This window comes from Phalacrocorax aristotelis, chromosome 3, assembly GCF_949628215.1.
Source record: "Phalacrocorax aristotelis chromosome 3, bGulAri2.1, whole genome shotgun sequence".
Taxonomy (NCBI): domain Eukaryota; kingdom Metazoa; phylum Chordata; class Aves; order Suliformes; family Phalacrocoracidae; genus Phalacrocorax; species Phalacrocorax aristotelis.
Window position 1 is genome coordinate 22,611,401 of NC_134278.1, and position 23,426 is coordinate 22,634,826.

Genomic DNA, 23,426 nt, shown 5'->3' on the forward strand with positions numbered 1-23,426 from the left:
ATGACCCTTTTACTCAGAAACCTTTACTCCTTTTCTAGAGTAAAAAATTATTATGCAGCTAAATTTCCTTTTCTTCCTGACAGACCTATAAAGGTTATCAACGATATCCATTCCTTCCTAATACAGCACACCTTATTCATTGTAAGCTTAACATATACATAGTTTTGAAACACACATAAACCTTTCTCTGTGATTTAACTTCCAGGAGTTGAACACTACTGCTTCTCAGTGTCTACCTTCACTACTTTGCACGCTCTTTTATGTTCCAGCTTATGTATCTTAATAGCAGATAGACCAATTGGTTTTACTTACCCTTTGGATTTTGGAGACTTGCATCCTGCTAGCAATTGCTGTTCATCATCTTTATTGAACATAGACGTCACTTCCTTCCAACCCCGGAAACTTGCACCTTGAACCTATACAGCGAAGTAAACATCCTCGTAAATGTGAATTACAGACTTAAAAGCATGTATGACTTGCAATTAGAGAGTTACAAACAAGAATGGCTGCCAGTCCTGACCCTGGGTGCTGAAAGGCAGCAACAGCCCTACCTCTAGTGTGCTGTGCAGCTGGGAGGGCAGTGGCGCTGTACAGCCCGCAGAGGATGGCCACGTTTTGAAAACCAGCAGGCTGGGTCACTGCAGCAAGAGCTCTTTCCTGCTGAGCACAGAGTACAAAACCATGCTGGTTTGCAGAGCCTGGCAAGTGATGTCAGTAAGTAGAGCTGGCCCCCTAGATGCTCTTCGGCAGGCAGGAGCTGCTGGCTCTGTTTTAGTGTATCACAGTAAAAAGGGAATGAATATAGGCAGCTTAAGAAAGTCTAGAGGGCTTCAGCAGTCAGAAAATAACACTAATTGCTGGAAAGGGCCGCAACAGCCAGGACAGCCGACTGAATTATGAAACTCTTCAGATTTAACCTGCTTTGCACTCATCGTTCCTATTTTTAACTCACCAAAACTACTTCCTGTGGCCTTGCAAGCACAAAGGGTAAGAACAGTGGCTCACTACCGTGTGCTCTCTAAATTTACTGCAACCATTAAACATGTCACATAAATTATTTTTTCACCATTATTAAAGGTTTGATTCCCTTTCCCCCCAAAGCAAAATAATAATAATAATAAAAGGTATTGGTTATTTTATTCCGATGGCATGCTTAGGGACTCTAACAGAAATGTACACATGTGTGCCAAGCACAGAATACGGAAGTTGCTGCTCTTTCTTACAGGGTCTAGTAAGAATGGCAGAGTGACAGTCTATCAGTGTTACTTGATTACATTAAAAAATACAACAATACACTAGTTAGTATAATAAACAATCGAAACAAAATTGTAGTTGTCAGCGTGAGCGCAGACTACTCATTAGTGCAAACCATTATCAATTTGATGTTTATATTTCAATTGATTACAGTTTATAACTGGTAGGTCCACATAGGCGTTAAAAAATGTGAAACATCACCTAGGAACTCAGCACAAACACCAGCTAGGAAAATACTGGTACTGCCACCTCCTCACCTTTCAGAAACCCATGTCCTCTACCATTTACAGGGGTAAAACAGCACCCTTGTTATCTTGCACGTTAGTCATGGAGTGTTTCCATCTCTTGTTCTCCTGTTCCACTATGGTCTACACCTTCACTTCTCATCCACCTTCCCTACTCACATCTGAACTGCCTCAGCTACTCAACTCAGGAGGCATAGCAGGTCCATTTTAGGATCAGGAGGAAGGTCTAACGTAGACTCAGTTTCACTTTGATTAGATGCAAACATAGATCCAGCTTTGGGCAAAGCTCTGGAGAACTCTGAAGAGGGAAGGCTGAGCAAGCTCAAAGCCAATTCCAGCTCTCATTCACGGGATATGGACAGACTAGGTACCCAAGACCACAACCCAGGCCTCCACAACTGATCTGCTCACCTCCTCCTAAACCCATGCCTAACCTTGCCATGCGGGAGTGCTATGGTTTATGGTTTCACATGAAAAGCAACAGGTTATATATATTTTTTTCCCAAAGTTATAATAAAATTAGTACAGATTATAATAAGAAAACCCTCGTGTTTAATTTAAACATATGCTTTCTATTTTTAGTTATGTTAAAAATACGTAGACACTTCAACTTTGCACCCCTGTGGCAGACTCACCGTACCCATCTCATAGAAGGCTGTTACTGTCAATAATATAAAACAAAAGCAGACAAGCTGCAGATGATACCTTCAACCAGATATCTTGCTATACAAAATTCTTGTGTTTAAACTATCAGCCTCTGAAAGCAGTACTCAACATTTAATGCTTCTGTGATGTAAATAGTGGTCTAAACCCTCAATTTTTGTCCATAAAGGCTTAATCCTGCTGTTTCTGTTGTTCAGATAAATTCTGTAACAGGTTTAATATGAGGATTTGTTATTCTGAATTGGCTTCTTCTCGCTGCAAAGTAGTTAATCCACAACAAACTTAAAAAAAAAAGGGAAGAATCTGCAAAAAGTTAGCTGCTGAAGGAAGTAGTCTGTTTAAAGAAAGAAAGGCGAGAAAAAAAAAGATAAACTCTAGAAGGCACTTAAGCTTTTCATATGTTAAAAAAACCCTCCATCTTCTGTCGTCTTACTCAAACTCTACTGTTTCGGGCCTTTTTGAGAGGGAGCCTTTGCCACCATAGGCAAACCCACAATTAAAAGCAGCACGTAACAACTCTTACTGACTTAATACTTCAGGTCTTTAAACTGGAAAAAGACCCAAATATACCTCAGGGATCTGATTTATATATCAGCTTGTCTCTCTTCATTAATGATGTTTCATCAAGCCATTGCCACATAATAAACCTGCAGATTTATAAAAAAAAAAAAAACAAAAACCAAACAAAACCAAAAACCCCACCTTGTTACTGGTTTCAGATAGCAATTTAAATCACAGACAACTACCGTAACTTAAATTACATGTGCCTTTAAAAAACAGCATTGACAAAAGACTATTAGGAGATAAGCATTTATATACCACTTAGATTCATGTAAAAAAAGGATATACCTACACATACATTTTCTTTTAATCTAGAACATCATATATACCTCACTGATACAACTCCAACCTTTGCTGCACTGTTTTGCATACCCAAGCAATTCTCCAGCCAAAAAAACCCCCAACAAAACAAAACAAAACAAAAAAATCAAACACACCCTCCGCCTAAAATCCTGTTAATATCTAGCCACAGGTTTTCCATACTTTTAACTTTGGATATTTTAAAATTTAACTTAATTAAGCCCAATTCTCATTTACAGGTATCTTTAAGAAAAATTATTAGAAAAGTTCTACTAAGTGTCAAGCAGATAGCGTGCGCAGGTCTCCAGATAAAAATTTACAAACTCTACACTCCTTCTACCTGTATGTAAATCAGTACCTATGTATACATTGTACCATTCCTTCAATATTTTTTATAAACAAGTAGTCCCACAATGGATCCATGGCATTTGGCAGGTACATAAAAGGGTAGTAACCATGTAGCAGATTCTAACTGATTTATTCCTCTCTCAACTAGCCCTTAGGGGAAATGTACACTAAACCTTTAAGACATACTTCTGCCACTTATTTATTTGGGGTTTCCAGAGGAAGCACTGCTAGGATAATCTACATAACAGCATCAATGTCCAAGTAGACCATATTTTGCTAATATGTGATAAAACTCATTGCACAAAGTCTAGTGGTTATTAAATGGACTAGGCTAAAAGAAACCCCAGAAGTGCAGGATTAAAACCAGAAACTCTGCCTACCATGTTTAAGCCTCCTCTTCTGCACCTGCCTGCACTGGCAGTGATCCTCTGAAGCATCCTTTCACTCAAGTGAAAAGGAGCGAACAGCTCACTCTTGATAGTCTTCTCAGAGGTACCATACTTAAGAATATAAACCTTAGCAAAGGAGGAGCTCAAATACTTATTTCCCACTTACAGAAGATTTTTTTCTCACTACTGAACTGTTTGTTAAGACAACAGTCTTTCTTTCTGACTATGGCTGTCATGTAACTGTCACATACTTAAAAAAACAAAACAAAACATATGCAGCACCACCACAGTTAAAACTGTACCTGCTGGTAGGTACAGCTCAGGAAGGAGATCTTGAAGTTACCATTCTCTGAAACCATCAGTTTGACTTGCAACAGCTGCAAAGCCAAAAAATGCTTGCAGCCATCACAAAAAAGGATTGAACAAATTCAGACAGCAGGTCCATAAATGGATACACTCTGTTGAGAGGGATGCACCCTCTGCTATCTCTAAACAATTATTCTTGAGGTTAGGGGAAGAGGCCCTAGAAACTGGCCAAGCTATGCTCTCCTTGAACAGCATCTCCTGCTGCCACAGTCAAAGACAGACTGCCAGACCAAGCAGGCCAGTCTCTGAATCAGCTGGGAACTTCTTACAGTCTTACAGAGCACATGGAGAAAGACCCATACCCCAGAACAATTAGCTGCCTTGCAACGGATGTCAAAGGAAGGTCAATAAGTAGAGAAGATATGACGCTTCGGTAAGTTGACTCCTCACCAGAAACTTATTTTATGTAAAAAGATTAAAGGTATGCAAAGTATGAAAATACAGTACTAATATAGCTGTAAAACATCAAGACACTTGCAGAAGTTCTGTATTTCATTTTTATGATATAACTGTCTACACAAAAGTCAAAACTACTACTAAAATTTTTTAAAAACTTATATACATAACTGACTAGCATGTATTCCCAAACCTTTAAAGTATTTTTCCATGTGTCAGTGGAAAAAGAAATAATTCAACAGCCCAAGTTCACAGAATCACAGAGCCTTTACAGCTGTAAGGGACCTCTGGAGACCATCTAGTCCAACCACACTGCTCAAGGCAGGTCAGCTTGACCAGATTGCCAAGGCTCATGCACAGCTGGGTTTGGAATATCTCCACAGCTGGAGATTCCACAACTGTTCCAGAGCTTGACCACCCTCATGGTGAAAACATTTTTTCTTATGTTTAAATGGTATTTCTTCTGTTTCAGTTTGTGCCCATTGCCTCTCACCCATTCACTGAGCACCACCAAGAGGAGTTAAGCTCCATCTTCTTTACACCCTCCCTGCTGCTGGTGTACATGCAGAAACGTTTCTTGTTACTGTTCATTTTCCTCACCAGATTTAACTCTGTGGGCTTTGTCCTTCCTAACCCCATCCCTGCATGCTCAGAGTGTGTCTGTATCTTCCCAGCAGGTCACTTGACACCGCTTCCACCTCCTGTATGCTTCCTTTTTATGACTGAGGTTTTTCAGGAAAAACTTGTTCATCCAGACAGGCCCCCCTGCCACCTTTGCTTCTTGCTCTGCTTGATAGGAGAGGCTATTCTTGAGCTTGGAGGAGGTGACCTTTGAAAATCAAAGCTGATTGATACCACTAGAACAGAACCAGGTGTACAGTCAAAACTCCAGGTTTAAAAAAAAAAATATTCAAGTTAAATGCCCATAAGAGACTGCGAAGAAAAAAAAAAAAGACAGCACTATTAAGAAGGACTAGAATTGTAACATCAGATGTTAGACAGGCAAAACCTTTAGAGGACCAGGTCACATGCTGCAGTCTACTGTTTTTCAAAAATACCGATGAGAAACAAAGCAGAAACTTCTCAAGAGGCCATTTCAGTATTCTGTCAAGTAGGATTACAGACTGGTCTTGTACCATTTGACTATGGGATCATGGAGTATGCTTATCAGAACAGCCATTAATAAAGTTTCTCCCATGTCTTCCATTTTAGATTGTAGAAATCAGTGCAGCACTATGTCCTGTGCAATCGCCTAAAAGGATCAGTAGGTAGAAGTGAAATTACACACACATGGCAATCCATCAACTGGCAGACTACTGAAAAACCATCATCACTGTCTGTCCCAACAGGCTTCTAAAGAGCTCAAGCCCAGAGCACAGATTCTTCCCCTTCAGTAGAGGAAAATCCAGTTTATGAAGTACTCTCTCTCCACTATGGAAAAGCTGCCATTTAATTAGCGTATCTTCTGAAACTAGGAGTACCAGTAGTCACTTCTAGAACATCATGTAAAGGATGCAGTCTGTACCCCTAGTCAGACTGTCTGCTGTTTCTCCCCCTTGCTCCCCTCACCTCCGCTTTGCCAATGCTTCAGAATCGGTGCCCATCTGTCAGACAGATTCCCGGAGAGAAGCTTCACAAGGTGGCAGATCTGGTTTATCAGACACTGCTGCTGCAAAGGGTCAGCCCAGGCCAGCTCACTTTATACTGTCTTCCTTACACTATGGCTTTGTACCTGTGTGAGGCTGTGGAAAACCAGTTCAATACACTAAGCCTAGTGAAATGTAACTCATTCATTTTTTTGCATTCTTTTGGGTTACTTATAAGAATCAACTTATCAAAAGATGTCAAAGTCAGACAGACACCAAAGAACGTGGAAGTTAGGGGCAACAGCACCTTTTCCATAGCAGCAACTACTACGTCAGCTCAAGCACCCGCTGAAAGTTGCTGTCATCTATCCACTTTCTTCCATACATATAGCTTGGTACATACAGAATGGCTTCCCCAAATTCACCCCATCAGCTTCACTCTGAACTCAACCATTACAGTAAGGGTTTTCTGCTTTATTACCTATACTGACTCAAGTGAATCAACTGTGCATAAATTGCATATGTTGACTATAATTTTGCTTTCTTTAGATAAAACAGGGAACAAATGTCTACTGACAGTTAACTTCATGAAGTCCCCCAGAAAGGGGGAGCTCCTCTCAAATTGGAAGTCTCCTACAAAATTGGAAGGTATTATTACAAAAAAATTACTTTAGGGATACCATTCTTCACCACACCAACAAATTCTAATGATTTACATGACTCTTAGCTTCCCATACTAGGTAAACAGGCCATGAATAATAAATGAACAACCAAAGAGTCTACTGAGCAACAGTAAAGCATCACTAAGACGACTTTTCAGTTAATTTTACTGTCAAAGGTACACAGCCCATCATTAGAGCTCTACTAGAGGCAAGAAGGTTCATGAAAAATTAGGCTAAAAGGCAACAAACCAGGAATACTAACAGCTGAGTATAAACTAAAGAAGTAGACCAGTCCTAAAAGCAAATTTTAAAAAGTACATTGCAAAAAGAAAGTTATGTAGAAATAGCAGAACATATACTAAGGAGGAAGACTGTGTAAATTGAACTGAAAACAGTTAAATCCATCCATCAGATGGAGGTGAAAAATGTACATTAACACCTTATTATGGGAGGGGAAAAAAGCACATAATTCAATCAAGCCAGAGAATAATAGCAAGGATTTGGTACCTCTAACACAGTGTCCAAGACAAACAGCTTACATTTCAAAGCAACAGATTCAAGTACATTCAAATATGACTTTGACTCTAAAAATGGTACTGTTTTAGGAGTGGTACCGGTACTTTCAATATATTCCAGTTAGACTGTTCTACTTCCTGACTGCCTGACCAGCAGGGCTCTGGAGCACAGAAGTCAGTCTCTGTCGGCTACATGACAAGAGTCTTAGCAACCAAAAAGAGCAATTACAGGAGATTCTTGCTGTATACCTGCAGTGAGAATCAGCATGTTCAATGGCATTGTGTAGTTAAGCAGTTAATCCCTAAAAAGTCACTGCTCAGCATGTATGAAATGAGATTTCCAGAAATTGATATTTTGGCCAAGTTTTAGCAGACCGTCGCAAGTATTTTCACACAGGATTGACAACTGGTGAATCAAAACCCTCCAGCAAAGTAGAGGCACTCCACAAAACATTTGCAGAAATTTTTTGTAAATGTAAGCAAAACAAATGGATTTTCCTCTTAACCTTAACTGAGAAGAAACAATTGTTTGTTCTACCGCCTCCCTCCCTCCTCACCTTGAAAAAAAGGAACATAAAATAAAAATCTAGAGATAGAATTTTCTATATATGTACCTTGCAATTCAATAAAGTTACAACTTTACAAGTGTTTTATAATAAAAAAATGCCAATCAGCTTTAATTGAAGAAGCATTGTTCCCACATTAGAGCAAACCTATTCACACCATGCAAGAACTCAAATAGCAGCAAATGAAAAAAACAACCTGCTCCCAAATTTGTCTTCCAGATATCAAAGCATTTGGGAGGAGGAAACCCAAGAATTTCTCAACTCAGCCAACTGCTGGCATGCAGACCAACAGTTACTCTATACTGTGGTGCACATGAGCTGAAGCTCCAGGATTTGGCGCTACCAGAATGTCCCAACATCTCCAATTTCATTATTAAAATTATGTGGTTTGTTTCTCAAAACTCTGACTCTTTTGAAAAGCCCCCTCTTCATCTACAGATGAAGATGAGTACTTTTAACTCAGAACCTCAGCATGTAGGTAAAACACCCACGATTAGCTGTGCAGAAGCTGAAGGGCCAGGCGCAGCATCAACACAGGTGCCAGATTTCTGCATTTTGCAGAGCACCACTAGAGGGTTCACAGTTCCTCACTTTGAGATGTCCCGAAGCTTTTTAACCAGCTCTACCTGCCTTTTAGGAGAGCTGTTAAAAGAGAACTACAAAAATTCGGCACTGAAGTTAGCCTGTCCTCAGTGCTACGTGGGCAGCTTCCTGCACAAGCAAACTAAGACCATTTTCCAACCTCCATCTCCAGCCATTATGACTACCTCCCACTTTTGCACCTCCTAGGTCAAAGGCTTTCCTCTGCAAATGGGCATCAGGACTGTCTTAAAACCCAGGCTTTAAGAGAGCAGGAAGGCCACCTCTTTAAAGGGCAGACATACCCTTCATCCACTGCTCTTTCCTTCAAGAACTTTGTTGTTCTTTCACCATACTGTTTCAACATGGAAACTGTTTTATTCATGACATGTGCATACTGAAAAGGCCACACATATAATTCATCAGCCTTTTATTAACATATTAAAGATTTAGGAACTTCTGGAATATCACTGAACTGACAGCTTCTAAGACAACAGAACAACCAGATAAAATATAGAAGTGCTTTCAGAAACAACAACAAAAAAAAAAGATGAGAAGGATAAGGTGAATAAATTTTTAAGACAAGAGAGTTTTATGTTAAAATGCAAAAATACTGGAGCTCAGTGGTTTGCCTGGTGACTTTTTTTTTTTTAAGTCAAAACACACACTTAGCAAGCCTTCTTGAATGACTAAGAGGCAAAAAAGTTTAAATATAAAATAGAGCAATTTTAAGATTCTCTTCCTAAACATTCATCATCTGGCATAAAATAAACAGTAATTTGTGTTTTCATAAAAAAGTAATACATTTCTTCTAAAAAGTAGAAAAAGGTATAGTACAATCTGACTTCTATTTTCAGTGAAAATCATGGTGCTTCTGAAGTAGAACAAAAAGAAGTAACAGAGACAGATGTTCAGTTTATACATATTAATGTAAGTATCCTATTACACTAATGAACCTAATTTAAATGCTTTTCTCTATACCTATGGAATTTCAAAACAAGCTCTAGCATATCATAACAACTTCCAGTTCTTTCATCTTCTACTAATGTATTTTAAGAACATGAATAAAGATTCTTGGACACATCAAGGTAAAAAAGATTTAACTTACATGCCTACTTTTGTTTTCTGAAAGAGATACCAGATAAAGCCCTTAATCTCTTGTGGTCAAACAGCCAGCTGAGCTACATATAATAGAATAAATAATCCAAATCCCTTCTACTTCTCATGTTTTCATTGCCAGTTACAGCTAGAATTTAGTCCTTCCTTTGTCTTCAGTTGTTCCTGTGGCTTCTTTCTTTCATTTTGTGTTTTAATATCTATAATGGGGAAGAAAGAAAATTTAAGATATGTTCCCCTCCCCATTAATGAAAAGAAATAAGGCAGCTTTCTAACTAAAACTGCACTGCTAATATTACTTCAGTGAGAACCCCATGACCAAGTATCATATGTAATTATAGAATCATCAATGAAGTACATAAACATCCTCCTTAATCAGGCTGTACATGAAAAACAGGTAACTTCCTAACATACATTGACTGAAATATATTATATAAAACGTCACGCTTCCAAAAAAACAGGTATTTACCTTTGTTGCAAGTTGTGACACTGAAGATGAAACTTCATCGTGAAGAAACTGGTCTTTATTCTCAAAAAAAGGATAAAGATAAAAAAGGCCCATAGTCAGTTTTAGTTTGGCAATTAGCAGTGACGCATTTTAGAGTATTCATAAATGCTTTTATTCTATTCAGCCCATCATAACAGAAAATTGACAAAATATGATCACAATGCAAAACTAAGCAAACACCACTACTAAAATAAGAAATGTGAACAAAACTGCACCTAGATGATGAAAAATGCTGCACCAGATGTAAACAACAAAATCAAACACTTACAAAACCAAAAACCCCACACCCCAGAAAGGGATCAAGGAAACCCTTGCATCATAACAATTTTAGTACAATTAAAATTCAAAATTTAATCTGATCTTAATAATTGTGTCTCTATTTTTTTGATATACACTGATTTTCTGAATACCATACTAGATGATGGTCTATGCAGTGTCTGTAGGCTGGGGGGAGAGGAATGGCCCAAGATTATTTCCTCCTTCACATTAAAAAGCATTACATTTCCTTAACTCAAGGACAGTCTTTTGCCCACATTCCTTTCCCCTCCATTTATAACTGTAGATTTCTGAAGAAAAGCAGAGTACTGAAGATGCTAGTGAAGGTAATTCAGTAGGGCAGCATTTCTGTCCATCTCTGAGTTAAGCTGGAGTCTTAGCACACTCAGGCCATCCTGCTACTATCAACGTTCTCTTCAAGACAGGGCAGGTAAGATCAGTGCCAGAAGTACTTTAGAGGCCAAAGAAAGATAGAGAAGGTGGGGCATAGTGTACAGGAATTGTGTAATTTTCGCTTTCTTCAGCCTGTGTTTTAATGAGAAAACATATGTAGGAAAAAAAAAAAGAGTAATAACTCCATATACAAACAGTCCTCAAGTACAAAACAAGAACAGGTACCTATAACTGAAAATATTTAACTCCAGTTCCAAGAAAACAGAATTACAACAGAATGGTTTACAGAAGGCATCTTTGAAGTGTCAGTTTCACAGATTTCCCTGTGTTCACCTGGGTCTGTTTTTTGCTTATGTCAGCCACTTACTGTTTCAAAATCCAATTTATCAACTCCTTCCTTTTCAACTAGAGTAAATGCTATGGAGTTGATACACTCTTTGCTCCATAAGCTCAATTTTTATTTTACGGTAACTCCACGCACACATATCCCAAGACATCCAAAACACACAGTATTCCAGCTCCTAGCACTACCCAAAGACCTCCTTCACTTTGCTAACAGCATAAGAAAGAGGTGCGAAAGCTGGCATGAGAAGCATTAGGTATTCTAGTTGTGTGGGGGCCCAGATGTATCAGCTCCATTTTAAGAGACCTGCTTCAGATACCATGCATCGGTTTTGGTTATATTTATTTTTATAAATCTATTTTTATATTTATTTATTTGCCTACTAATGTTTCCACTTACTTTATAGGCAATACTTTATATTATACAAAGGACAAGGAAGGAGTTAGGAGCATTTCTAGAATGAGTATGAAGACTATCACACTATAGTTCAGTAATAACTGTATGTTGAAATAGAGCGATTTGTAGATAGACAGTTTTACTTGCTGAGGCAGAACACAGAGTCAGGAACTCCCATTATCATCCAAAATGAGAATATTACTTCCCGTGGATCTTAACAAGTTATTTAACTTTAGATTTCGGTTACCTGTCTTTTACCACAGGAGGATCTTATTGTAGATAGGATACCAAAAACGACAAAGTTAAGATTTGTGTAGTACTCCAAAATGAAATTCAATTACTTCCCCCCCCCCCTTTTTTTTTTTGTTTCCTCCATTAAAGAGGATCACTGGCAATTTTTAAATGGAAATGCTACACACATACCATTTCAGAAGTTTCCTTGTTTCTCCTCAACACTCTCAGCTCTCAAACTTTTAGATGAGGTTGCAACTCACTTAACATGATGGCATCTCTGCTTGGACACAGGGTAAGAGCTAGAGAATGCTTCATCTGATTTGTCTGAAATTTTCCCCAAGAAGAAAAAAAAAAAACCCAAGAACTAGAAAAGCCTCAAGGGGAGGTGTGGTAAGAGCAGAAATTACTTCAGACATCCAGAGCTGGCAGAGCTACTAGTTTCAACAACCAACAATACTGTCTCCAGAACAAAGACACTGTTAGTACCTTCCAGAGAAATAACATCTCTCATTTTAATTCTTCCAGCTCTCCACTTATCTTAAGGATAATAAAAAAAATGCACATGCATAAAGAGACCTCACGCTCTACTACAGAGAAGAGAAAAGACAGGAGTGTGAAGGCATACAGCCTCTAGCAAGCCAGAGCACAGGGAAGCAAGAGCACGATGCAACTTTCACAGTGAAAGCTTTTACAGGAAAACCAAGATGCAATGAGCACCTCATGCAGCTAGGGAGTCAGCACAGTAAAATGTGAATACCTTTGTTGATAAAAGATGTAATTCCCAATAAACAGCAGATAAAAAGGGGTATTTATTTGCTTCATTAAAAGTGTGACACTAGGGCTGTGTTTCTGCATTAATACAGCACTACTACTCACGGACATACAAGGTGCTACCTCATAAGGAATAAGACAGTAGCTTACATTAACAATGCTCATGCAGCAGAGGCTGATGGTAAGAAAACAACACAAAGTTAAAAGATACGAAATATAAAGATTAAAAGATATGAAATCCTCAACGAAGCCACTGATGAGAATCCAATACCTAAAATACATTTTTGTGTGTGTGTGTGTAAGACCTATCAGATATCCATAATATCCCTTTAAGATACACTGCCTAAGAAAAGGAGACTTGGACAACTGTGGTGTGCTTGTGATGTCCATCCGTCCATCCCATGTGCTCATAGTAACTCTTGATTGAAACTGGCCAGTAGGTTTGAACTCAGCAGTCTCAAAGCAACTAGATTTTGAAATATTTTGTGGAAAATCCATCACTAGGGAAAGCGGAGAGAAGCAGACGAATGCCCCCGCAGCAGGAAGAGAGCACGGGAGGAGCACATGTGGAGGTTCAGAGCCAGCCATGGCCCATGTTGTGGGGAGGAACCTGCACACTGTGCGGTAGGGATGGGGTGTGTATTAAAAAAACAAAGTGACAGAGGGGAAGAAAGGGGAGAGGGAGGGAGGGGACCAAGAGCCAAGCAGAAGAGACGAGAAGTCATACACAACCCATCTTCATTTGTTAACCATAGAATAATTTGCGTTGTTCAGTGATACACATTAGTACACACTTTTCTGATCCATATTATCTACTTTTGTTACCGTTTACAGATCAGGGAGCATACGATTTGATTCTTCAAATTTTCTTTAGGGGATAATCTACTGTACAGCTACATGTAAAGAGTAAAGATGAGCTTTATCATGCTGAGTAACACATGCTAACACTGAACACTTACAAGTTATTTTAGTGTATTTTAATATGGGCAGTTCACCATTGTTACAATTCATTTTTAACTTCACTTTAAAAAGAAAAACACAGACCACACTGTAGTATTTAATAACTAATAGATGACTAAATGCTAACGCTAGTGGGAAATGCTGATCAGCAACTTTAATAGCCTTCCAGTTCTGGCAGGGGAAGGCTGGTATGCACAGTGTGTTTTCATAAGGAAACAAGTGCCCTTTTGTTGGACATACTGCAAACCATAAGGTACTCAAGGGATTAATTCAACTAGCACACAAACCTTTTTGTACAGAGATCAAAATTGTAATCTACTTCCCTCCGCTTCCTTTGTGGTAAAGTAATTAATTAGTCTCTTTAGATCGTTCACTTTCATAATTCAGACCAAGATGAGGAATGCTGGACATCAAAGAGTTAAGGCAAATAACAGCATCATCTCACCCTGTATGTCCTTCTTTTGCTCTAGTACATAAAATGGCATATTATCGATTTTCACTATCCAGTTGTGGAACCTTCCTATCGTACACACACTAGCTGTCACAGCCAAACACACATAACCGTAAACAAGCTATTATTAAAAGAATAGGTCCTTTTTGTGCAAATTCTTGCCCTTCTACTGACCTGTTACATCCCTGCTGCCTATCATCATGTCTCATCAAGGACTGAGTGTAACTTGAAGTCTAGGTTATTACGCCTGTAAGTGCAAATTAGATTACGGACCACAAATGTAAAATTTAAGTGAGAAAAAAACCAGAACAAACACCACCTCATGATACACTCCAGGGCAGAATTTAACACAATTCCCAGTATTCCACAAGCCCCACTAAATAATTTAGTGATAGAGGAGGGGAATGTTAAAAGAAAAAAAAAAATGCAAAACACCTAAAAAAATTACTCAGGAAATCACAAACCTGCAAGTTAACCTCTGAGGTTGGAAAGTCTCCCAAAACACTGATTACAAACCAAACAGCTGAACAACTACATATACACAGCCTGATCAGAAACAGTCAGCACAGATCACCATCTTAAAATACAGCTTACAAAAGAAACTGTTTCCTTTGGTTTGAGGAAGATCTTGCTGTAACGGCAAATGAAACAAGGCTAAAGCAGATTATTAATGTGAAAGTCATTCTGCCTATCTAATTTTAGAACTGAATCAAAACTAATGCAAAATACACTCAAACATCGGTAAAAAGTAAGTTACCAGCAGAAGATCAGTGGCATTGGGCCTCATTTTCTTTGCTGCACCTACAATATTCAGCTGGAAAAATTCAATATGTGGATGTATGCTGAGTCAGGAAACTGAGGCAGTGATCAAATGTAAATGGGTACTGAAACAACTATACTATTTTCAACATTCTTTCAACACAGCCAAAAAGTAAAGCTGAACTGTACCTGAACACTCACACAAAACTGAATATGCCCTTTAAGGAAAAACAAGGTTTGGAATTCTAACAACTGAAGGATGTGTTACTCAGTCATATGTAGCTTTCTTCTGGGACATGAGGCTATGTGTTCAGCAGACATAACTCCCGTGCTGAACCGTGAATTGTCTCTGCTCCTTTCTGGCACAGGTAGCCTAGACTGGGATCAAGATCATTTCATTAGTCTTGTCCATATTTCATCTACTGCTAGATCTCAGTCTTCCATTTGTATGTCCCTAAAGCAAGAAAGGGAACCAAACTAGCCATCTGGGCAGGTGGTGTAAACTGAAAATTTCCTATTAATATCACCAATGAAAAATATTAACCTAGGAATTTCTAAAGTCTGTTCATGCTCAAGAGTAACTTGGTAATTTAAATTAATTTTTCTCTTCTATAAAAAAACACTCTTCCACTCTAGATTGCTCACTACACTTAGAAAAACATCTACATTATGACAATAAACCAGTTCAAATGCCACTGCAACTAAATAGTGACAGTGACTCCTATCCTGCAAATTTCCTCTGCCGGTCTGTGGCAAAACTGAAAATAGTTGTTCATAAAGAAAAGGAAAATGTAAAAATCTAAGTATGTTAAGGAATTATACTTGCATCTTGGGATATATATAGTGGACTACGCTAATCTTGAAACATGTTTCTAAAATATAATTCATCAGACCGTTTCTAGAAGAACTTATTTCACTCCGCTGACTTTAAAAAGTTTAGGTGACTATTTCAGATACAGCAGACAACCCATTCAATGTATTTAACAATGCTTCTATCTTCTTCCATCAGTTTATCCAGTCTTTCGTAACTGCCTATTATTCACCAGACCAACTGGAAGATGAAAAATATTTTTCCTATGTTTTCACCTTTCAAATTATTATTAATACTGAATAAAGTAAAATTAAGATGATGCTCTTTCCTTTAGCATCGACAGCTGTCAAGAACTTGTTTAGCATTTTCACAAACTCTGTTTCGTTCAACCACTTCAGTTATTGCTTCACATTCCATTGCATTTTAAAATAGAATATCTAAATTATTTCCATATTTTTACTGTCAATTGAGAGAGATGGCCAAGCGTACTGGAGAAGATTAATTTCAGAATGTAAGTATTTACATAAGAATACTTTTATAGTTCTGCATTTTACTGGCATTACAAAGAGAAACATCAGAACACCAGATTCCTATGCTCTCTGCTTTTACACCAACACATGAGGTTATTCTATTAATTGTTCACATTATTGTGCATCTCCATAGTAAGGGGTTATAAGACACCTTACTTAGACTTTGCTTCTCTGAAATATTTTTGGAACAATGTTATTAAAGATTAAACACCTTAAAACTATTTTAAAAAGCTCAGCTCATTAAGAATTTAGTTTTGCCCAATTTATAATATTTCCAATATGCTTCAAGAAACGGAAACAGCTGTATTAAGATCAAAATACCATCAGTGTCAAAGTTGAAAGAAAGAAGGTCAAATAATCAATTTGACTTCAACTGCTGCGACAATTCCAATATTCCAGTGAAGTTTTCAGTTTTGATTAAACTTCTGACTGAAAATCTGTCAATTGTTTTTAACAACTTATCCATACCAGAAGTTTCTATTTGCTTTCTTCTGATCCAGAAAACAAACCAATGGATGCTAATTCAAAAGACGATAGCTGACATACAATTTTTATTGCAGTTAAATTTCTTATCTTCAAAAAAAGCTTTTGTATGAGTAATGGCAATATTTTCATAGTATAGTTCTGCAAAACAGGTTGAACACATTATTTTTGGTTATAGTGCTCACCAGCTTCCTTTCGACATGTGACTTTTATCAGCACTTGCTCTGTTCACACAGACCTGTCCTGGAGCTCCTTGCAAAGAGTCAGCAGCGAAACTTGTTGGAAGTGTACCTCTGATGATGACAGAACTGAATGACAGTCAACCTGGTAAAGTGTTCAGTAACTTCTAATAACTCTACTTATGTTATGGACATCCTCACGCAATCTGACAAATAGTTTCTACAAAAGCGAGGAAAAAAAATATACACCTATTTTACCAGTAAATAATTAAATAGATTAAAACAATTAATTCTTTCTCAAAAAGCAATAGATTTTAGTTTGCATATTAATGGTATTAAGTCCAGCACTGCTAGGAGATCGTGGCTCCAGAAACCTCACAAAATCCCATGAAAGTACAACAAATAGCTTAGGGAAAATGGATCTCAGGCAGTCATATGGAGGAGCAGATACTGGTTTTGTGGATCAGTGAAAGGGCATAATTCTGTATTAAACTGGAGGGGAGGAAGACTGACAAGGCTGCTGGCAAACCAAGGCGATTGGAGCCGGTAAAGCAGAACTGGCTTGAAGAAAGATACAAGAAGTGATAAAAATGACAAATGGGGAAGAGGAAGGGGATGTACGAAGAAAAACCTTGAAAGCAAGGACAGAAATTTAAATGTAAATGTCCTGAAACAAAGGGAGGCCTGCTGAAGAAACGGAAACTGAAGGATGAGGAGGACTTAAACTTCATGCCGTAAGTAACAACATTAATATCAGCAATTGGATTTGCAGGGACTAAGGGGTAGGGAAACGCAGCATAGGTATTAGAAGTTGCAGAGGAAGTAATCACCATCAGGATGGGAAGTGAGGGTCTGTGCAAGAATTTCAGCTGTCTAGACAGAAAGAAAAATAATAATAATTCAAAAAATTTTAAAAAGGCAGACCTGGATTTTATAAAGGAAATGGCAGTAAAGTATTGGTCACAAATTCTCTTTTGCACAATAGCTAAAACCCACCGACAACCTTCAGCTTACAGGCTTGACAAAGAAAAAGATAAGACACTGATGTTGTCTGTAGTAGGAGACCAACTAGACAATACATGTGCTTTGCAGGAGTCAGAATGAACCGAGAGGGTGTAAGAGGTGAGAAGCAGATCTGATCCAGGTCAACTGTGTAAAGATGACAGTATAAATCAGAAAGCAAAGCACCTTAGAAATGAAAGGGATTAAAAAAAAAAGAAAGCCTAAAGCCCCAGAAGACCCCGTCAGTGCTGTAGAGCTGCAAGAAGACTGTGAGAAAGAAACAGGACCCACTCAAGTAGCTGCTGAAAGATGAATGTGACAGGAAGGAGGAAAGGAAAGAAAGGCAGGCGAAGGAAGGGCTCGAGAAAGTCTCTGCTGTCAGTCCCACAATCTAATGTTCAAGAATAATGACAGAATACAGGTGATGGATTTTAGCCAGGAAAATGTCACTGAAATATCACAAGAACAACTCTAATGAAAGGAAAAAAAATAGGCTAGCAGAGAGAAGGTATGAAGGAATTATAAGAGTACTGCGGACAAAGCCTGAGACACACTGAAATCGTTAGAAAGCGAAGGAAAGCCATTAGCTGGATTAACACCGACTGCTTTATTTTTTAATTAAAAAATACCCTTATTCAACGTATTAGTAGAACATAAGAAGTGCTGCTCAGCTCCCACCCATTCCTGCAGGGCCTGTCTGAGTTCAACTCATTCCAAGATGAAAGCTGATATTAAAAGTTTACCAGAGACTTAAACATCTCCATTAAAATAGATAACTAAAATTCTGTATAGCCAACTCTAAAAACATCCAGTGAGCAAGTCTAAACAAAATTCAGCATAAAACATGTTTTTGCACATATTCTCTTTGAACATATCAAAAAAATACAATCAGGAAGAACAGATCACGGCTAAGGATCTGAAATACTTTTACATGAAAGATAGTTGCAGAAGATAATATAGGTCAGCCTGATACCCATCCACTACCCTAGTATATAGATGCATTTTAAAATCAAGCACCATTTTACGTCAGAGTTATATGGGGTATTGACAGAGCATTGACATCTCCGAGGACTGACTAGATGATAGCAGGCTTGAATCAAGGAGCACTTAGCACCACTGCTGAAACATTGTCTTCCAGAAGCCAAAACCCAACATTTCTCCCTTTGCAAAAATATAACTACAGTTTGAACATAATTACTATATTACAAACTGAATGCAAGTTTGGCATGCATCACTGTACATTTCTAGCATATTTTGAGACACACACATAACAAGCACATTAATTTCATTTTATACATGTGTACTATTTACATGTGTTAAGTGCCTTCATGTATTAATTGTAACTTTAACCAATAAAGCACCTTCATTGCATAAATTAAAAATATTTATGCTTTGAAGCATAAATTAAAATTAGCTTCTAAGATTCAGGCTGAAACTGGTCTCAAAAAATATACAATAATCCACACATTTATTTACACAAGAACTGTTTCAAAATTTTCTTATCTTTCTTATCTCAGGAAACACCTTACTATTTTAAATAAGTGTTAACAATTCAAAGTACTTCAATGTATGCAGAAACTTTTGCTAAAAAATGGCCAGAGGCTGACAACTCCCTCCTCTTGCAATTTTCATGTTCTAAAATTTGTTTTTGTTCTCCCCTGGAACAAAATTAAACCATTCTGTATTGCACAAAACCAGAACTGTCAAAACTTCTCTTTTTAGATGAAATGAAGATTTTCTATTTAAGAGCTATGAAGTTCTACAAATTCAAATGTATGCTTGAGTAAGCCCAGATCAGGCTTCCCTATCTAAATAGGATGATTAAAATTTTTGTAGAGTAACAAAGGGGACTTGGTTTGGGGTTTTTTGTGTTTGGTTTTTTTTTTGACTTATAGTAGCCTAATTCTTTGTTGCTGTCTGCTACTGCAATGTCCTAATTACTAGGTTGCACAGTGAGAACTCCTTCACTCTTTCTCAGCTTTGAAGAAACAACATAGAGCACCAACATTTCATTACACTGGAACACTTTCAACCTGGTCTGTTTTAATGACACAGATGTGACTACCAATTTCTTTTCTTTGAAGTCAAAAGTTGCAGCATTATTTACAGCATGAATGGTAGAAGCCTAAGGATTCTACTCACGTGCCCATTAAAAATTAAAATAAAGACAACAGAGTTGTTGGGGAAAACAACATATTAGAAATCAAAGTCAAAATGCAATGACTACAGTTCGTCTTCTCTTCTACCAAATAATGTATCGTAAAAGAACCTAGAGAAAATGAAATCTAACAGTAAACATCTGCATGAAATCTAGTGCTGGACTTTCTTAATTTACTAAAAAGCACTCAAGCAAATTAACTGGATTTTGGCCCCCAAGACAGAGAATTAGGGAAGTCCTGGATTCCCTTCTTCTCGATGAGGTAACCCTTCACTCACAGCTTAAGCAGGCTGTAGCATGACAACTTAAACAGAGGCTGAGGAAGACTGGGACTTCCTCATGCACAGCTAAGGTACCAAGACAACTGCCCCCATAACTCCTCCACGCTCTGCTGGTGTAATGGCCTCCAAAGTCAGGGGTTTGGGTGATGCAGGCCAGGACACAGCAGTAACAAAGTGCAGATCATTACCAAATCCCCCTACACGTTACTGGCTTTCACTCCCTCGCAATCATATTACTGGGAGCAAAAACAGGTTCTGATGAAACATCAAAAATGTCAAAGGCGAAGAACAAGGCCCTTGAACCAGATTAGCTATAACAAGCTGAACAAGCACATTCAGTTACCTCACACTTTCTCCCTGACACCTGTTTAAGCCTTTGATAGATCATGAGAATTACAATGTTAATCAGGTGGTTGTAGTTTTCCATATAGTCTGTCATTCCTTAAAGTGTACATAAACTCTAAACTACAAGTAAATTAATGGGTCTTTTTTTTTGGGGGGGGGGGGGGGGGGGGTTAGGGTTTTTTTCCCCAGTTGTCAAATCTTCTTGATTTTAACAGGCAAAACAACAAATGGCTTATGGTCTCCAGTTTCTGTGCCAAGCTACACTACAGCCTTGCTAACTTTTCTGAATCCTTTATCTTAAAGGATATTTCATTTAGTGCCTTAGAATAATTTGTTTTCCCTGCCACTTCCAATATCAAAAGAGCATATTTTGTTCTTGCGCTGTTGGTAATAGACACTGTAGGAGTTGGGAAGGAATTTTCTTAAAATTGATGAAAACGGCAAACCATTTGCACCAGAAATCATTGTCATCACCATTATAACTTGAGACTGCCACTAATGGAAGGGAAGCTCAGGGCAGTAAAGACAATTGGACAGGACAAAAAACCACCAACCAACCAACAAAACCCAACTCAATCTCTGTTGCTAAAGTAGAGGATTGGGAGAATTGTGAGGACAGAAGTCCAAAGAATCATCTTATGGGAAGCTCAGAGGGGGTTTGGAACATTTGCGATAAGAAGCTGTGAATAGTCAGTGGGATTTACCGGAAGCTTTTGGTGATGTTTGGTGTTCAAGGAGCGTTGCAGGAGGTAAGCGAGTCTAGGAGGGCTGTGGATAGCACAAGCCGGCAGCTTAGCAAAAACAGTGAAAGTTTCCAAGCACCTGAGGATAGGAACTGGACAAGGGAGAGGTTAGAAGCTGTATGAGAGGTTGTGGGAGACACTTTGCGTCGCCTCCAACCCCACAGTCCCTCTTCATCCCCTGGAGGGGTCTCCAAAAATGAGTGTCTCTTCTTCCTTTCCGACAGGAGATCATCCTGTTGATCCGTATGAATCTCCACAGCTGCTGTCAAACAAGTAGCAAGGGCTAGGGTTCTTCTGTTCACTGGGCAGGGGAAAGGACACGGCAAGAATGAACTGGGGAGTAGACTGGTGATTTTGGCTACTGGAAGATGAAGGGAATAATTGCTGCAACTGGGAGAGACTGCTCTTTAGTAGCCACACATGTTAACCCACAGCAGTTGTCAACCAGAAACTCCAGCAGAAAGCAGATTATCCAGATAAACTCCAGCCCTTCCAGCAAGGTAGGCAAGACAGCCATAGGATAGGAAGCTGGGTGGGGTTTTGTACCTTCTTTTGAATACAAACCTCAGCAGTTTGCAGACCTGGGCAACTGCTTGCTTTAGATATGCAGGTCTCCTGCGACCTCTCAAACAATATCTAAAGATACTCTGTGGCAACAGAAGATCAGTTCAGCAACAAAGCAGTATCGGCCAGCGTTAATAGGCTTCTGAGCTGGATTGATGCCTAATTGTTATCAAGTTTTTGAATGCAAGTCAACAAGCATTCTTTTAGTTGTTTTGCCTGATGCTCAAATGATACCCTTCCTCTCAGGTTGTATTTGTTAGGCAACCGGTGCTTTCAGAAGGTCACTGCTGGTATTTAACTTATCATTTAACAATGAAAGCTTTCAGATAAGACTGCGGCTATTTAAAGATAGCCAACTACCATTATCGAAACTATAGAAAAAGCAATCCTGCCAAAACGTCGGCGCTCTACACAAACGCGCACACATCTGCAAACGAAGATTATGCTCTTGCAAATCACTGTTTAGTGTATTGTGCTTAACAGATGGGTTGCAGTGCTCCTGCCTAGGGCTGGGAGAGAAAGTACCCTGCGGTACGAAGCCACTGGAATGAAGGACAGCCAGTCCCAGCGATGCCGGAGGCCGGGTGCTGGAAGGGGGGAGGGCAGACCAGTCGGCACCCCCAAAACTCGGGTGACAGTCGCAAACATCCCCTTCTCCGACCAGGGCCAGCCTGCCGGCGCATCCAGGGGTGGGAAAAGTGATTACTCATGCCGCCGGCGAGGAGGGGAGCGGGAGCGGGGCGCGGGGCCGAGCCCCAGGAGCCCTCCTCGAACCCGCCGGGCCCCCCCCGTCGCCGGCGCCCGCCGCCCCCGCCGGGCTCCGCGCTCCTACCTGGGGGGCCGCGAAGGCGGCGGCGCAGGCGGCGGCCGGCGGCGGGCCGCGGGGACGCGTCTCCTCCTCCTCGGGCGAGTCGTCCAGCAGAACTTTGCTGCTCTTGTTGAGCTTCCACATGGCGGGTGCGGGGGTGGCGGCTCCCGCCTCTCTGCGTCCCGGCAGCGAGAGGGCCGAGCCCGGATCGGGCGCTGCCTCCGCAGCCCCGGCCGGGGCGGCTGAGCTGAGCTCGGCTCGGCTGGGCTGTCACCCGGCCGGGGGCTCCCGGGGCGGGAGGGAGGAGCGCTGCCCGGCGGTGCCGGCAGCCCGCCCCCCGCCACCGCCTCGCCTCGCCTCAGCCGCCGGCCTGCTAGTGGCCCCGGCCCGCTGCCCCGGCCCCGCCGCCCTGCCCGGCGGCTGAGAGGAGCCGGGTGTGAGGAGGGTCCCACCCGCGGCAAGGCAAGGCAAGGCGGGCAGGGGGCGGGGGGACGCCTCCCCGCTGCGCCGCTCCTCACCTGCCACCTCTCCCCGCCGGAGCCGCCGCCCGCAGCCGCCGCGCCGCCGCTGCCATCTTTGCGGGGGGGGGGTTCCCGTCTCCACGGCAACCGGCGGCGGCCTCGCTGTGGCTCTGACAGCGCCCCCGGGCTCGCCCCGCGGGGAAGAGCCCCCGCAGCCTTCCGCTGTCAGGGGAGGGTCCCCCGGGACGAGGCCGCGCCAGGGCCCCCAGGTTCCTCAGAAAAGGGGGCGCGGGGGATGCGGTGCGGCGTTGCCCGGTGGCCGGTGACCGCCGAGCGTCCGGCCGGGCAACGCGGGCGCACTGAGGTGGTCTCGGGCCCCTCTGTGGTGCTGGGGGTAACGCAGCACCCCAGACGGCCCCGGCGT

General features: G+C 40.5%; 1 protein-coding gene across 2 annotated transcripts in view; it reads right to left on the minus strand.

The window, feature by feature from the left end:
* TDRP (testis development related protein) overlaps positions 1–23,127 on the minus strand; it is a 28,476-nt gene extending 5,349 nt beyond the window's left edge. Inside the window, exons 1-3 of one of the 2 annotated variants that reach the window (XM_075086913.1) lie at positions 22,566–22,823; positions 10,016–10,075; positions 313–416 (exon numbers count right to left, since the gene is read on the minus strand). In XM_075086913.1, coding sequence (XP_074943014.1) covers positions 313–416; positions 10,016–10,075; positions 22,566–22,685 — 284 coding nt within the window. In that variant the 5' untranslated portion in view covers positions 22,686–22,823. Of the gene's footprint in view, positions 1–312; positions 417–10,015; positions 10,076–22,565 lie in introns of both variants that reach the window. The other variant, XM_075086914.1, reaches the window with a different exon arrangement.
* Between the last annotated feature and the right edge of the window lie 299 nt (positions 23,128–23,426).